At 38.4% G+C, this 16,846-nt stretch overlaps 2 protein-coding genes across 4 annotated transcripts in view; both read left to right on the plus strand.

Annotated features, from left to right (window-relative positions):
- Positions 1-5,656, plus strand: part of LOC111324012 (protein sidekick-1) — a 33,208-nt gene extending 27,552 nt beyond the window's left edge. The window contains exons 26-32 of one of the 2 annotated variants that reach the window (XM_088737347.1): positions 426-713; positions 1,144-1,446; positions 1,932-2,040; positions 2,470-2,779; positions 3,610-3,652; positions 3,956-4,222; positions 4,809-5,656. In XM_088737347.1, the coding sequence (XP_088593473.1) occupies positions 426-713; positions 1,144-1,446; positions 1,932-2,040; positions 2,470-2,779; positions 3,610-3,652; positions 3,956-4,222; positions 4,809-5,158 (1,670 nt within the window). In that variant the 3' untranslated portion in view covers positions 5,159-5,656. Of the gene's footprint in view, positions 1-425; positions 731-1,143; positions 1,447-1,931; positions 2,041-2,469; positions 2,780-3,609; positions 3,653-3,955; positions 4,223-4,808 lie in introns of those variants that run through there. The other variant, XM_088737348.1, reaches the window with a different exon arrangement.
- Positions 5,657-8,459: 2,803 nt separating this feature from the next.
- On the plus strand, positions 8,460-14,057 carry LOC148719768 (lactadherin-like). Of its 2 annotated transcripts, none has more exons than XM_088737468.1 (5): positions 8,460-8,742; positions 10,283-10,596; positions 11,103-11,247; positions 12,491-12,801; positions 13,042-14,057. In XM_088737468.1, exons 1-5 carry the CDS (start codon positions 8,667-8,669, stop codon positions 13,195-13,197), a joined length of 1,002 nt encoding a protein of 333 aa, XP_088593594.1. In that variant the 5' UTR covers positions 8,460-8,666; the 3' UTR covers positions 13,198-14,057. The 2 variants fall into 2 exon arrangements, with proteins under 2 accessions (XP_088593594.1, XP_088593595.1); XM_088737469.1 differs by lacking the exon at positions 8,460-8,742 and adding an exon at positions 9,750-9,901.
- The last annotated feature ends 2,789 nt before the right edge of the window (positions 14,058-16,846 follow it).

Raw genomic sequence — 16,846 nt, forward strand, 5'->3', positions numbered from 1 at the left:
AAGCTTTGAAAACGAATCTTTTCGGATATTGTTTCTGAGACAGATCACCTAAATGCTCGTTCATGGAACAGACCCAAGAACAACAACAAACTCCTTAGTCCCTAAAATCTCACGAAGGAGAAATTTGATGAATTGGTTACACAGAGCGAGGCTAAAATCCGTGTAAGGCTTCAGTTATTGTATTTTTTCGAGTGTTTACTATTTGACAGATTCACAGGAGAAACCCAGTCAACAAGCAAAAGAGAACAGACTAAATGTTGCTTTATTTGGTCTTATAAATGTCAGATCTCATAGATTCAAAGTTTGAAATATTTTCTTTGTGTCATAGTTGAGGAAATGCAGGGTGATGAAGAAAGTGAGCGTTATGGTGCATGCAAATAAAATTTTTATTACCGGTACTTCTCAATTCTTATTTTTCTTATTAGCTCCGAGCGCCCCTCTATCGTTTGGCTATGAGGAAGTTGCCCCGAATAAGACACATGGTCCAAGAATGAATTTGACTTGGAGCAAGCCAGCAGAAGCCAATGGAATCATTAGGAGTTACACTATATTTTATGCAAACAAAGATGGTGAAACTAAGCGAAGTATTGGAGGAGACGCGTTCAGTTACTTGGTGGATGTCCTGGGTGGAGTTACTTATCATTTCTATATCAGAGCTGTAACTATCAAACCTGGACAGAATACCTCTTTTTCTGTGAAAACCAAAGAGTACGGTATGTGCAGCATGAAGGTAAAAGTTATGATTTTGATAATGCTGATGCGCATGATTTTTGCCAGTGACCAAACACCATTGTGGAATCTAGTATAGAAAGAAGTTGGGCATAACTTTTGGACTGTCGGACAAATGGAAGATATGAATGAGTCGGAAAGTCCACCACTATCGAGGAGCCAGATGATATTTTAGGCAAGCGTTCTAAATGATGCTGGCATTAGCAATGTAAAAAGGATACCGTGTTGAAATAGAGGGAGAAAGATAACCAATTTTAAGCTTACACGTCAGTTGAAGTACGATTTCAAGGGTTTTAATGCGCGCCAAAGTAACTTCCGTTTGTACACCGATATTGGATGACTGGCATATTTTCCATTCTGGTTTTTATCTGTACCTAGAAGCTCACTGAGGCTTTTTTTCTCTCTCTCTGTTAGAGCCTAGCCGTGGACCAGAAAATGTAATATCTTTAGAAGTTAAGCGCACAGAATATCAAATAACCTGGGATGGTTTGCCTAGAGAGGTAGCAAATGGGTTCATCAAAACATATCAAGTCAGACTTCTGTTGAAAGAAAGTTGCTCTCCTGTTGACGCTTCTTTTAATTCGACATTCAACACAACCAAAACAGAGATGCTGTTGTCCAGTTTCTCAGTATGCGCAAGGTATGAAGTGTCTGTTAGAGCCTTCACTGCGGCGGGACCCGGACCTTACAGCGAGCCTTCAGTGATCCAGACTCAAGGTGAGCTAAAGACGCAAATAAATTTGACTTTAAACACGATAGTTTTCCTCCAAAACAAGTAGATTGCCTCGCTGGTATTATTAAAATGTTTGTTAAAAGTCTCGTTTATACCTTTCTTGTAACATAGTGTGCTTTTCAGTACACGTAGCAATATGAAATGAATTCTGTTCCTCGGCAGAAGATGGAACTGGAAAAAGAGGAAGAAAAGCCTGAAATTTGCATTTAATGTTGAAAAGAGGAGCGACTTAAATTTTTTTACCTCTGTGTCCATAGAGCGTTGTTTTAGTTGCTTAATTATATCTGCTCCTTGCAGACATTTTTTTTGGTTCGCTCAGGTTTAGTGGAATTATTGAGCACATTTTAAATTCCATGTGATAGACATCATGCATAACAAGGATACCTTCATGAAAAAGTCATAACTGTCTACTAAGAAATTCTTCGTGGACGAATTTCCTCGTCAATACACGTTACGTTTCCTTTCACAGGTGAAGTTTGGTCCCATGAAAAACCTTCCCCACCAGCATTTACTACGAATTCCAGCGACGGAGGAATCACAGCGAAAATAACACTACCAAATTTTACGGGACATGCAAAGTAAGTTGTGCAAGTCTTAGTTCTTTTTTTCAACGACTGCACGATGTTTGAGATTTCTAAATTCCAAGAAAGCTTTTTGAAAGGCTGGTTCTCAACTCTGATTAAGCTCCAGTAGAGTTAGCTGAGACCCCAACCATAAAAGAAAAATTTCTTCTGCACTAAGCCCTATGTAAATGTACGTAGATTTTAGGATGAGTGCGCATGATTTTAAAGAATTGCTAGATTGTTTTCTTTGTAATCTTCATAATAACCTCTACTTGATTTGTAATATTCCCTGTAGTCAGTAGCCTCTTGTTTCATGTTTTTCTCTTTCCGTACTTTTTAAAATCAGAAGATTCTTGGCATTAATTATGTAATTTCGGGTTATTAATGAAACCAATTTTTGAGACCTTCTTACTGAGACAGCTAAAATAAGTCTCGATCTTACAGTTTTTTTCAAGTCATCGTCATTACATATCGCTCAGACTACAATGGTGTCGTAAACCCACCAGCAGATTTTACAACGCGAGACCTGATGACTTATGAAGAAGCTCATAAATCTCCACTGCCTGCAGCTTATGTCACTTTCCAGTTTGGAGGACATGATTTTTACAAATACCAAGTATTTACTGTTGGAGATAGAGTCCAATCAAGCAGTAAAATAAGGAGCAAGAGGAGTAATGGCGAAGAGAATTATTACAACAAACCACTGCAGCCGAATACGAACTACAGAGTATTCCTCCGGGCCTTTGTCTCAGAGGTATATTGATCAACAAATGCTTTATTTCACACCATAATACAGAAGACAAGTATAGTGGCATACTTGTCACGTTGACGTCAAATCTAGTCTTAAAGTAGTCAGTTAGTCGCTCTGCTTGTAAATTTGCCGACTACAAACTACAGAGTATTTCTCAGAGCTTTTGTCTTAGAGGTATTTTGATCAACTGATTTGTCTCCTAACTCCACCTAAAATATGCAAACACCATAATACAAAAGTACTTGGTACCTCAAGGCTCAATCTATTTCGAATGTAGTCGTTTATTTCTCTCTGCTTCGAATCCAAATTATGTGTTTTTCATATTCCCCAATCTTCATGAATAGAACACTTTTCGATTAAATGTCGTAAGAGCAAAACCAAAGTAATCCCAACTGTCAATCAGAAGGAAAAATACCTTTCAGAGCCAATAACTACTCAAAATATATCTGATCTAGCTAAAGCGCGGGAAAACGCGAGCGGCCAAGGCGTGATTGGTTTTTAGTTTCGCATCTGATTGGTTGAAAGAGTGGCGCAAGTTTTCTGGACCAATCACAGACATGTAAAACAAAAACAAAGCAATCCCGGATGACTTTCTACAATCCAACCGCTTTACATCAAGTCATTGATGTAGACTGCATACAAAAGAAATACTAAAGTAAAGTACGACACGATGTCTAGTGCATGGTCTGCTTTCATACCTCCATATTGTTATCTTACTAATCAAAGAACATAGGATGGATCTTTCTCCAGAAGAGTAGTTTTTCTTGATTTGTTTGTGCGTAATGGTTTGACTTCATTCTTTTCAAGAAAATTTCGCTTGTGTTTCTTTGCAGACGCTGTATTCGTCGAGTACTTTCATAGCGCTGAAAACCAAAGGTACCGTGCGATTTTGTATTACTTTATTTTATTGGATCTGTGGCTTTCCCTATAGTATAACATGGTAATTACGGTTTTAACAACTGAGTTGAAAATGTAAATTGGCCACCGTAAAGAGTTTCAAAGCTGACGTTTTGAGCGTTACCATTTTTTCGTGGAAGTGAGAAAATACGAAACGTTTGTAGCTTGCTCCAGTAACCTGAAAGCACGTTTGTTGGCGGCAGAGCATTGTTTGATTATCCTTGGTGTCAGAGCATTGCTTGATTAAGGTGTTTTAGATGCTTTCTTATATATTCATGGCAGATAAGCCAGTGGTGAAGGAATTACCAGACAAGACAACCGTAATTGTTGGTGAAAAGGTAGTGTTGACATGTGAGGCCAGTGGAGATCCACAACCTTCTGTTAGGTGGAGTAAAGATGGAGACACCAGTATACCACGGGCTAACTTTAACAACGATGGTCTGATTCTTATTATCAGAGAAGTGATACCTCGTGATAGTGGTATCTATGAATGTACAGCATCGAATACTTTTGGAGTGACCCATGCGGCGACGACTTTGATAGTTGATGGTATGTTGGAAAATGATAAATGTTTTTTGTACCTTAGAAAGCGAAGTCTTCACCCATCTAGTACTTAAGTACACAGAAAATATTCATTCTTTTCATGTTGGATTAGTGGTCCATCGTAAATCACCCCACTGTTACCCTGTTGCTCAAACAGTTAACCCCCAGTCCCTTCCTTTTTCTTTGATTAAATTGTTGGTATATTCTTTGTCCCTTCTGTTTTTTACTTGTATTTACCTTAATGCCCAGAAAGATAAGCAGACTTGTTCTACTAGATGCTGTTTATATCATGCGGTTTATTTCAAGTGTGAAGAGGGTAAGTTTCTAAAGATACTGTGGTGCTGCGTCGGTGGGAGTAACAAGGCAATTTTGGTTTTATCAACTGAGTTGATAATGTAAATTAGCCACCGTAAAGAGTTTCAAAGCTGTCGTTTCGAGTGTTAGCTCTTCGTCAGAGCGAATGGCTTTGAAACTCTTACGGTGGCCAAATTACATTATCAACTCAAATGATGAAACCAAAATTACCCTATGTAAAGTGTAGTTTGTTTGAACTTGTAAAATGAAAATAGTTTCTCTCTATTATGTGGACTAGATAAACAAAATAACTTTCTTGATAAACAAAGCAACTTTCCTGTCGCTGTCATCGTTGTGCTCTGTGTTGTTCTTCCATTGTTGGTTGTCATTGGTGGAGTAGCGTGCAAGTTGAAGAATAGACGAGCTGGAGCCCAACTAATTAACAGAACAAAGGAACTGAACAGAATCATCAGTGACGACATGGGTCCACCTGACTCTTCGCATGAACAGCTTGCGTCTTCTCCAGCATCGTATCTTCAACTCCACTCCATGACTTCCGAAGGCAATTCACCTGGATTTCCTGATTCTCAAGTTGTGCAGTTTGAAAACAAAGCATTTGATCCCCAGAGCGTGAACTCTGAGAAATAAATTGAAGGAAATGAAGGAAAAGAAGGGGAAGAAATTGTTCATGACACAGTAAATAGTGTGTTTTGATTTGGCTCTATTCGTCTCACTGCTCTCTTCAAATAAGGATATAATCCTCTCGGAACGTAGTTATATCTGGCCTATGATCGCAGGGTCGATATTGCACATTAGACTAAGTACAGCCGCCTAGTTCTCGTTTAAAAAAAATCATTGAATACAGTAGCGCTGTTGTGGCCCTGAGATGAGTGTAGCTATAATTTGAAAAGGCCATGTCTTTTGCTATTCAATAAAAGAAGTAGTCTTTCACTTGTACCCTAAACTGAAAATTTAGTTTCAATAATTTTAGGTGATGGAGTACTTGCAAGTAATTAGTAGAACACTTCTAAATCAAGGAGTTTTTTTTTTTATGTCCTTATCATCGTGTTCTTTATATCCATGCGGTAGATGATCATAGAATATTTGTAATAAAATATTTTTTAGTTATGATCATTTGATCAATAGCGTAAATGTTTGTCAGTCGAAGAGTGCCTTGTCTCCGTCACGAGTCTTTTTTCGTCGAATAATATCTGTAAATTAAAATATTGCAATTATCGCTCTTTCGAATAAGCTCTCCCTTCTTAAGTCCACTTTCTATCACGGCCCCTTTCTATTAAGGCCCCTCTGTTAAGCTCGTCTCTCTATTAAGGCCCCTCTCTATTAAGCTCGCCTTGAAGCCCTCTCGAATAAACCCATCTACAATAAGCCCTTACTCCTCTAAGCCCCCCTGAATTTATAAGGGCATGGCAGGGGGGGAGAGTCATGTGATAACGAAGGCGCCGGGGATTGAGGGGTGGGCGATATCCGCTTTTTTTGTATTAATGGCGATTGCAAGCTACAATCTTCAACAAAATGTTTGGGTAACCCGTTTCAGTAGTGCAGAAAAATTGATAAAGGAGTTCGGAAGAATAACTGGGCAAGTCTCTTATTTTCAAAAGAATTTATTTGGTTTTACGTTAAGACAGCATCCCTGTTTCAGCCTTGTGATCGATGTGTTGCGTCTCTCCTGGCAGTAAGCCTTGTTACTAAGGGGCCGACCATTTAACTTTCGAGGGGGGGGGGGGTGGGTGATTTTGAAAAAAAATTTGCTGCAAGCGCTTGTTGGCAGAAAAAAATTGCATGCAGACCAAATGTAACAGAAAAAAATGTACAAAAAAATCGGAAAAAATTATCCTGCACAGCAGATTGCTTGAAAAAAAATTCTTGATGACCAGAAATCACCCACCCACCCCCCTCCCTCAAAACAAAAGTTAAGTGGTCGGCCCCTAAGAATGAAAGGCTTGTTTTCTTAGTTTAAAACCTGCACAACAGACTTCAGAGATTTCCGCATCAGGTAGCGTTAAACAGCAATCGATAAGTGCTGGATTAAGTACACTGTTATGATAGCTTGAGCGATCATTCTCATATTGCTTCTTATGACAGATAATACTTTTGTTCATTTATTCACGCCTCAAAAGTTGTGTAAATAAAAGTTTTTAAAACAAAATAATATGCGAAAAAATAACTTGGTGAAGGCCCGGACAGGACTGCCCCCGTGACCTGATGATACCGCTGCAATGCTCCAATGCTCCAACACTGATAACTCAGCGTGACGTTTAGTCTCCCTCGCAGCATTCTTTTTTTGGATGTCACGCAACGCTCCCCCAAGTTATTTTGGGGGAGCGTTGCGTGACATCCAAAAAAACGGCTGCGAGGAAGACTACGTGACGCTTGGCTGGAAGCTGGTCAGAGTACAAAGATTTTAGTTAATGTGGTTATCCTTATTTTTACCAGTCCAGAAGAGTAACATGTCCAAGATGCGTGAATCAGATGGAAAAGTCATTTAAAACGTTCTAATTTAAGCAGTCATCAAAATATATTTAAAAAGATACAAAACGGATTATTTGCTTTCGGACTTCCGCTTTTCTGAGAAATTGATCTCTTAACATGACGTAACTCAGATAGTTATGACACAGGCCCACACAAGTTTAGATGTCGCCAATCACAAATACGCACACAATAAGCTCACACTAAGAGCTCATACAATCAGCAACATTTTGAAGACGTTTTCATGATTTTCTAGGAGAGTTGTTTGAGATCGTTTTTCAAACACTTTGTTTTATTGAATAAATTCAAGAGACTTAGCTTCAATAAGCCATGAAATATATCCCTAATCCTATTTATTGACCAAACATTGAAAGAATTCAAATGCTTTTTATAACTTGTGACCTTTTTCGTGGAAACATCAGCACGTTCTCTTTCATGGAAACAAAAGACGTTAAATGGAAATGTCCTTTCACGCAAATAGGCTCAGATTTCCTTAAATCATAATCCCAGGCGACGTTGACTTGTGCTAGAACAATGGCTCAGAACAATGGCTTAAAATCCGGGCGAGTGCTAAACCTCTTCTCTAGAGGTTTCGATTGACTTGATTTTACTTTTCATTTAGAATTCATTTCTTTCTCAATCTTTTCCTATGTATTCAATTTGTTACGTTGAGCCATCCAAACCTAAAAAAAGGGAGTTCCAAAATCATTACCGTAAATAAATAATGGGAGTAAGTTTCTAAAGAAACTGTGGTGCTGCGTCGGTGGGGGTAACAAGGTAATTTGGTAATTTCAGCTAAGTTGAAATTGTAAATTGGCCACCGTAAAGAGTTAAAAAGCTGACATTTCGAGCGTTAGCCCTTCGTTAGCCCTTCGCTCTGACGAAGCATTACCGTAAATAGTTTTTTGTTGTTGTTGTTCTGTTACGCATCTGTGCGGAATGATCTCATGAATGAAATAAATAAAACTGGGATACCAGGGTCGGTTGAGAAATAGCTTGACTGATAACGCGGAAAGTGTAATCAAATACGTGAACATAAATTTAGTTTCACTGTAAACTATTGTCATATTATACTTATTTGTCATTTATGCGCTTTCGGTTTCACATTAGCCAGTGACACTCATTCGTCTTTAAAGGAAACATTCTCCTTAGTCGAAATACGACATTTTTACAGTTAAGAGCCCAACACAGTTAGCGAGGTTGTTGGCTTGTCTCTTTTTTTCAGACTATTTTTGCTAAACTCACGGAGTACTTACCTCTTGGATTTTTGTAATGTAGGCGAATAGTTTCTAAACATACAGGTGAAGAACTTGTCCAAACAAAACCAGTCATTAATCGTAAAAAATGTGTAGAAGCCGTGTTAAAAGATGACGCGAAGGTAAAGAAAGCTAAAACTGGTATGGACAGGTCTGTAGCACGCAAAGAGTGAGGTCCCATACGATATATATATCCCCATTCGCTCAGTAGCCACATATCTAGTTTCTGCACCGGCCACTAGCAAATTCAGTAGTAACTTCCCTACGTTGAATCACTTGGAACTGCGTTCTCATAATACAAAGAAAAGAGGTACACCCAAGTTTCAAGCCATATCTCACGAAAAAGAAGTCTGGGTGTTCAACCCACAGTGGGAAAACAGTCGTGGAAGCCTTCTTGCTGACTGAAGCAAATCATGGTTGAGATTCATCTTAAGTTACACTTTAAGCTGGTTTTTCTTGCCTTACTGTTGGGAATTCCTCTAGCTTTCGGTGAGAACAGAGTTCTTCTCAATACATCCACACGCCTTGCTATCTCAAATTATCCTCAATATAATTATCTCCTCGACCTATATCTAATTGTCTACTAAAAACTAACGGCATTGACCCGTTTTCTTGATATCAGACGCACGGTTAAAAAAGAAGACAGAGACAAAAAAAAAAATCTTCTGTAATATTCTTAAGAGCAAATCTAAATATTCTACTAATATAGGATATTAGCCCTCAAAGTGCTCGGTGCTCTCAACTAGTTTCTATTTGTTTGCGTGTTTTGAATATCGGACTAAAACTTAACAGTCTCGAGCTAAAATTCTCGATAAGGTTACATTGTGATGTGATATATCACAAGTGTAAACATACGACGCATTCCAGTGGCACGAAGTAAACTTACCCTTCATCAATTTAAGAAAGAGTTTTCTCTCTAATTGCTTTACACGATTCTTCCCTTTGAGGAAAAAGAAGTTAAAATTTGGTCATTTGATAGAAATGTGAGCTGCAAGCATAAACAATTCGTATCTCTATAATGCTCCATCAAACACGCGAGTTTTTCCAACGAATAAGAAGAAAACGAAAAGTCTAACGGTGTACTCGGGTTTGTCTAAAACTATATTTAAAGATTTTACTCAAAGAAAAGGAAAAAGAAATATAAAATGAAATGAAAAATGCTGAATTGTTTTTTTTTTTGAAAATCAAAATAGGTAGAAAGAGCCTGGGTACCAGTTTAAGAGTTCTCGCGTGTTCGCGGGGCATTTGATTCGGTTGCAACATTATCGAAAATGGCATCGGAGTGTTTACGTTCATAGCAAGAAGACGCTATGGTGACCATCAAGTATGTAGCAAAAGCTGATTTGCACTGCTTTTGCTTCGTCTATGGAAGATTTTGTCCACATATCGCCAAAAGATCCAGCACACAGAATGTTCTCGAAAGATCTTATTTTAAAGCTTTAAAAGTAAAGGTGTACTACCCTGGGATCGACAATCAATCAATCAATCAATCAATACTTAATTTACCCACGTAGCGTCAGCTCATAGAGCTCCTTGACGCTGCGTGGATAGCGAGAGTTTAATTCATCAATTGATTTTAAAAGTTTGAGAAAGAACTGGTTACTTCAAGTGATTTCAAAACATGTTCTTGTAACTAAATGGATCGAAGGTATTTAATGTTACCCTTTGTATATTTCATGAATCATTTGGTTTCAAAGATCTCTGTCAAAACATCTCGATCAGCTAGGTTTTTTTCCACGAAAGGTAAATAGCATTTTGTCACTATAGTCTCATGTCCCTCCCCAGCTTGAGACAGCGTGAGTTGTTATCATGTAGTTTGAGCATATTGTAGTAATACAAACAGTGTAGAAATCATTCCATTCATCCGCGGACAGCAGAGGAGGATACATGACAAATTCCATTAATGTCGAGCGTAAAATTATAATCTTCTCAAGGCAACCAACCTACTGTGCACCTCCATGACGGCCTGTCATCTTGATGTTCTTTTAACTAAGTTTTGTCTTTACAAAAACATCTTTAATTACTATAGGAGATTGTATTGGTTCAGATCTTGGAATGGCAGGTGGACAAATTGTGGACAGTAAAATAACTGCTTCTTCTGTACAAAGTGCCACCACACCGGCCAAGAATGGTCGACTGAACTACACATCAGGGTCATCATGGTGTGCAAGAACAAGTGATAGTAACCCATACCTACAGGTTGATCTACAGACACTTCATATAATCTGTGCTGTGTCCACTCAAGGGAATTCTCAAGCAGATCACTGGGTGAAGACTTACAAACTACAGTTGTCCACAGATGGGAGCACTTGGACAGACTACGAGGAGGGTGGAAAAATTAAGGTACTTGTGCTAAGGATATACATGTCATGTATACCAGAGGTGGATCCAGGAATTTTTGATTGGGGGGGTCGAAACTTTGGTTCAGAAAGGACTGTTGGACTCTTTGAGGCAAATTACTTCTCCCCCACACCCCCTCCCACCAGTGGCAGTTGCACGTTTTAATTCCTTGGCCGCTTACCGTTTATTTGGATTCATTAAAAAAATCAGCCAGTTAAAAGTGATATACGATCCTGTCTCAAAGTTGTTAGCATCAGGTTTGATGGGGGGGTCCGGACCCCCCAGACCCTCCCCCTGGATCCGCCACTGTATATTGTAAGACATCATTGCCCAGAGAACTATATTCTTGAGCTCAATGAGAGCTTTGAATACTTTTGAATATACTATAATGTTTGAAAGAATTAATAGAAATAGGATCAATAATGTATTTGTTAATTATTCCTAACCTTTTAACCTTGATGATAAGTATTTTGGGGAGATATGAGGATTTGTTTCCTTTTCTTTTTAAGGTTCTCGATGGAAATCTTGACAGAAACTCAGAGGTGAAACATGCTATTTATGGAGTGTTGACAAAATATCTCCGATTTCTGCCTCAAACTCACCAGGGTGGGGTGTGTATGAGAACTGAGGTGTTTGGAGTGAAACAAAAGCCAAGTGAGTTTGAAACCTAATACTTGTACTCGACTATACTGCACTTGTAATCAAGTGTATGTTCAGCAACTAAAAAGTTAACCTATCTGTTACACTCATTTATAATGTAGGGTGTATCTTGTTAGCCTAATTCCTAAACCTATTGTCTGATGTGCATGTGCCATTTTTGTTATTCAGACTAATGACCTTTAATGATACAAATAATTTTCACTCATCCATAAACAAAAAAGTGAGCAACAATAAAACAACAACCATTTATAACTGGAAAATATTGAAATGCAAATCTCTTTGCTTGGACAAGTTTCTTGTTAATAGTTTACAAAGTGAAGAGGGTGTTAATGGCTTACTGTAAATTTAAAATTTTTTTAGTGTACTAGACACAGCAATGAAACTTAAGTTCATGTTTAATTAAGGAGGAAACTCATTTCATGTTCAACTCTTAACAACTGAATCATTGTTGCCATGGTAAGATAATTAGTTAACTGCCTCCTGGTTAGCTCAATGGATAGAGCGCTGGACTGTTGTGTGGGAGGTCGAGGGTTCGAACCCCGGCCGGACCAACACTCAGGGTCTTAAAATAATATTGAGAAGAATTTGCTGCCTTTCTATAACATCAAGAAACGGTTAGATATTCTAGTCTTCTCAGATAGGGACGAATAATTATGGAGGTCCTGTCTCCTGCAGGGTTGGGGTAGGAGACGTTTAAATTTTCCACACACGAGATTGCTGTGTGATGGATGTCCTCCCCGGGGGGGGGGGGGATGGGTGGGTTTATTGGGTGCGCAGTAATTGGAGCAAGCTGTTGCAGTGTCCCTGCCGGTTGGCGAAGTGATTAAATCAAATTAAATCAATTAATGTCAGGACAAAATTAGGCTTTCAGATACAAGAAGTTTAAATTACTAATTAAAAAGACTTTTCGTGAAATGTATTTTAATGTATTTCTATTTTAAATGAGCGACCTGCAGCTAATTTCAGTCTACAGTTATACTGCTGAATGACATTCATTCACCCTCTTAGCCCTTAGTGCCTAGCATCTAAAATCTTCCGACAGTATCACCTTTGAATCACTCATAAAGGTTACATATAGTTACATAATAGGGGAATTATGATCGCCAATTAAAAAAGCTCTTGATTGTCAAACAAATTCTCCTTATCAACATCTAAGGAAAATTATAGAGAAGAGGATGGAGAATATGGAAACTGATGTTAGGGTATAAAAGGGTTATTATGGATCATTATCTTGCAGTGTGTTATTCCCAGGCCATTGGTGTAGCCAGGACTGGTACCATTCCAGACAGCAGCTTCTCAGCCTCGTCAGAATTTAACTCAGTATATGCAGCTAAATATGGTCGCCTAAATAATGCAAAGTCATGGGCACCAAGGGGGAACAGTAATGCTAATGATTACCTTCAAATTGACCTGCTGTTTGAGTACGTCATCTGTGCCGTAGCTACACAGGGAAATCCAAGAGCTAGGGAGTGGACAACAAAGTACAAGTTACGATTATCGCTTGATAATACAAACTTTTTCACCTATCAGGAAAACAGTGCCGACAAGGTGGGTTTAGCTCCAGCTACACACGTGACAAAACACGGATCAATGTTTTACATTTTTATGATCAACCAGTTAATATAATTAATATAATTTTATATTAAGTATAATTATAGTCTTTCTTTCAAGGGTGAATGAATGAAAGTCTGTTTGTGTATTGCTTTCCTAGTGAGCTAAAATATTGAGGTTCTAACTGAATATTTCATTTGTCCTCATTAACATATTGCACTCTGCTGCAAATCCCAGGTCTTCGATGGAAATAGTGGACAAAATGACATTGAAAAGCACAGTCTTGATAAATTTACAAGTGCGAGGTATATCCGCTTCCAGCCGACAGCTTATTCAAGTTATAAAGGTTTGAGAGTGGAAGTGTATGGAATTCGTGTGATCAGAGGTATATAGTTTACCTTAATTTAAATGCTAATTCTGATTTAAATGTCTCATCTTTTCTCATGTGCTAACAATACCCAGTTTTAACTAGAGGCCATTTTTCCAAGTACTCACACCAGTTTATGATTAGGTTAGAAGAGGAGAGAAAGAACTGAAATTCTACTTGTTTTTAAATCAACTTCTTTGATGGGAAAACAAAGTATAAATAAATTGAAAATTGAGCTCCTGATAAATTGCCATTACAAGTTCTACCTCTTGGTGATTTTTGTCAGTTGGGTTCACCCCCAACCCCCCCCCCCCCTCTGCCCTGGATCATAAAGAGCTATTGGGATGTTGGATTTTCTCTGCTTAGTTATGTTGGAGAGTCAGACTCATACCAAACCACTTGGAGTGAACAAAGCATTCAAGGAGTGATTTGAAGAAATCAGTACAATCACTCTCACTGAGCATGATGACTACTCACTCAAAGCCATTCTTGCTTCAATAGTTTGTGGATATAATCCTCTCAGAACGTAGTTATATCTGGCCTATGATCGCAGGGTCGCAATTGCACATTAGACTAAGTACAGCCGCCTAGTTCTCGTATAAAAAAAATCGTTGAATACAGTAGCGCTGTTGTGGCCCTGAGATGAGTGTAGCTATAATTTGAAAAGGCCATGTCTTTTGCTAGTCAATAAAAGAAGTAGTCTTTCACTTGTACCCTAAACTGAAAATTTAGTTTCAATAATTTTAGGTGATGGAGTACTTGCAAGTAATTAGTAGAACACTTCTAAATCAAGGAGATTTTTTTTTATGTCCTTATCATCGTGTTCTTTATATCCATGCGGTAGATGATCATAGAATATTTGTAATAAAATACTTTTTAGTTATGATCATTTGTTCAATAGCGTAAATGTTTGTTAGTCGAAGAGTGCCTTGTCTCCGTCATGAGTCTTTTTTCGTCGAATAATATCAGTAAATTAAAATATTGCAATTATCGCTCTTTCGAATATGCTCTCCCTTCTTAAGGCCACTTTCTATCACGGCCCCTTTCTATTAAGGCCCCTCTATTAAGCTCGTCTTTCTATTAAGGCCCCTCTCTATTAAGCTCGCTTTGAAGCCCTCTCGAATAAACCCATCTACAATAAGCCCTTACTCCTCTAAGCCCCCCTGCAATATATAAGGGCATGGCAAGGGGGGACAGTCATGTGATAACGAAGCCGCCGGGGATTGAGGGGTGGGCGATATCCGCTTTTTTTGTATTAATGGCGAATGCAAGCTACAATCTTCAACAAAATGTTTGGGTCACCCGTTTCAGTGGTGCAGAAAAATTGATAAAGGAGTTGGGAAGAATAACTGGGCAAGTGCATATAGTCTTTTATTTTCAAAAGAATTTATTTGGTTTTACATTAAGACAGCATCCCTGTTTCAGCCTTGTGATCAATGTGTTGCGTCTCTCCTAGCAGTAAGCCTTGTTACTAAGGGGCCGACCATTTAACTTTCGAGGGGGGGTGGGTGATTTTGAAAAAAAATTTCCTGCAAGCGCTTGTTGGAAGAAAAAAATTGCATGCAGACCAAATGTAACAGAAAAAATGTACCAAAAAATCGGAAAAAATTATCCTGCACAGCAGATTGCAAGAAAAAATGATGACCAGAAATCACCCACCCACCCCCACCCCTCAAAACAAAAGTTAAGTGGTCGGCCCCTAAGAATGAAAGGCTTGTTTTCTTAGTTTGAAAAGACAAATAAAACCTGCACAACAGACTTCAGAGATTTCCGCATTAGGTAGCGTTAAACAGCAATCGATAAGTGCTGGATTAAGTACACTGTTATGATACCTTGAGCGATCATTCTCATATTGCTTCTTATGACAGATAATACTTTTGTTCACTTATTCACGCCTCAAAAGTTGTGTAAATAAAAGTTTTTAAAACAAAATAATATGCGAAAAAATAACTTGGTGAAGGCCCGGACAGGACTGCCCCCGTGACCTGATGATACCGCTGCAATGCTCCAATGCTCCAACACTGATAACTCAGCGTGACGTTTAGTCTCCCTCGCAGCATTCTTTTTTTGGATGTCACGCAACGCTCCCCCAAGTTATTTTGGGGGAGCGTTGCGTGACATCCAAAAAAACGGCTGCGAGGAAGACTACGTGACGCTTGGCTGGAAGCTGGTCAGAGTACAAAGATTTTAGTTAATGTGGTTATCCTTATTTTTACCAGTCCAGAAGAGTAACATGTCCAAGATGCGTGAATCAGATGGAAAAGTCATTTAAAACGTTCTAATTCAAGCAGTCATCAAAATATATTTAAAAAGATACAAAACGGATTATTTGCTTTCGGACTTCCGCTTTTCTGAGAAATTGATCTCTTAACATGACGCAACTCAGATAGTTATGACACAGGCCCACACAAGTTTAGATGTCGCCAATCACAAATACGCACACAATAAGCTCTCACTAAGAGTTCATACAATCAGCAACATTTTGAAGACGTTTTCATGATTTTCTAGGAGCGTTGTTTGAGATCGTTTTTCAAACACTTTGTTTTATTGAATAAATTTAAGAGACTTAGCTTCAATAAGCCATGAAATATATCCCTAATCCTATTTATTGACCAAACATTGAAAGAATTCAAATGCTTTTTATAACTTGTGACCTTTTTCGTGGAAACATCAGCACGTTCTCTTTCATGGAAACAAAAGACGTTAAATGGAAATGTCCTTTCACGCAGATAGGCTCAGACTTCCTTAAATCATAATCCCAGGTGACGTTGACTTGTGCTAGAACAATGGCTCAGAACAATGGCTTAAAATCCGGGCGAGTGCTAAACCTTTTCTATAGAGGTTTCGATTTACTCGATTTTACTTTTCATTTAGAATTCATTTCTTTCTCAATCTTTTCCTTTGTATTCAATTTGTTACGTTGAGCCGTCCAAACCTAAAAAAAGGAGTTCCAAAATCATTACCGTAAATAAATAATGGGAGTAAGTTTCTAAAGAAACTGTGGTGCTGCGTCGGTGGGGGTAACAAGGTAATTTGGTAATTTCAACTAAGTTGAAATTGAAAATTGGCCACCGTGAAGAGTTAAAAAGCTGACATTTCGAGCGTTAGCCCTTCGTTAGCCCTTCGTTAGCCCTTCGCTCTGACGAAGCATTACCGTAAATAGATTTTTGTTGTTGTTGTTCTGTTACGCATCTGTGCGGAATGATCTCATGAATGAAATAAATAAAACTGGGATACCAGGGTCGGTTGAGAAATAGCTTGACTGATAACGCGGAAAGTGTAATCAAATACGTGAACATAAATTTAGTTTCACTGTAAACTATTGTCATATTATACTTATTTGTCATTTATGCGCTTTCGGTTTCACATTAGCCAGTGACACTCATTCGTCTTTAAAGGAAACATTCTCCTTAGTCGAAATACGACATTTTTACAGTTAAGAGCCCAACACAGTTAGCGAGGTTGTTGGCTTGTCTCTTTTTTTCAGACTATTTTTGCTAAACTCACGGAGTACTTACCTCTTGGATTTTTGTAATGTAGGCGAATAGTTTCTAAACATACAGGTGAAGAACTTGTCCAAACAAAACCAGTCATTAATCGTAAAAAATGTGTATAAGCCGTATTAAAAGATGACGCGAAGGTAAAGAAAGCTAAAACTGGTATGGACAGGTCTGT

The sequence above is a fragment of the Stylophora pistillata genome, chromosome 11 (assembly GCF_964205215.1).
Source record: "Stylophora pistillata chromosome 11, jaStyPist1.2, whole genome shotgun sequence".
In the NCBI taxonomy this organism is placed as follows: Eukaryota; Metazoa; Cnidaria; class Anthozoa; order Scleractinia; family Pocilloporidae; genus Stylophora; species Stylophora pistillata.

Excerpts from the sequence above, each read along its gene's own strand:
- LOC148719768 (XM_088737468.1), top strand. The coding sequence starts at position 8,667 with ATGGTTGAGATTCATCTTAAGTTACACTTTAAGCTGGTTTTTCTTGCC. Across the intron at positions 10,597-11,102 it reads AGGAGGGTGGAAAAATTAAG|GTTCTCGATGGAAATCTTGA; the intron begins GTACTTGTGCTA and ends TTTCTTTTTAAG. Across the intron at positions 12,802-13,041 it reads AGGAAAACAGTGCCGACAAG|GTCTTCGATGGAAATAGTGG; the intron begins GTGGGTTTAGCT and ends TGCAAATCCCAG.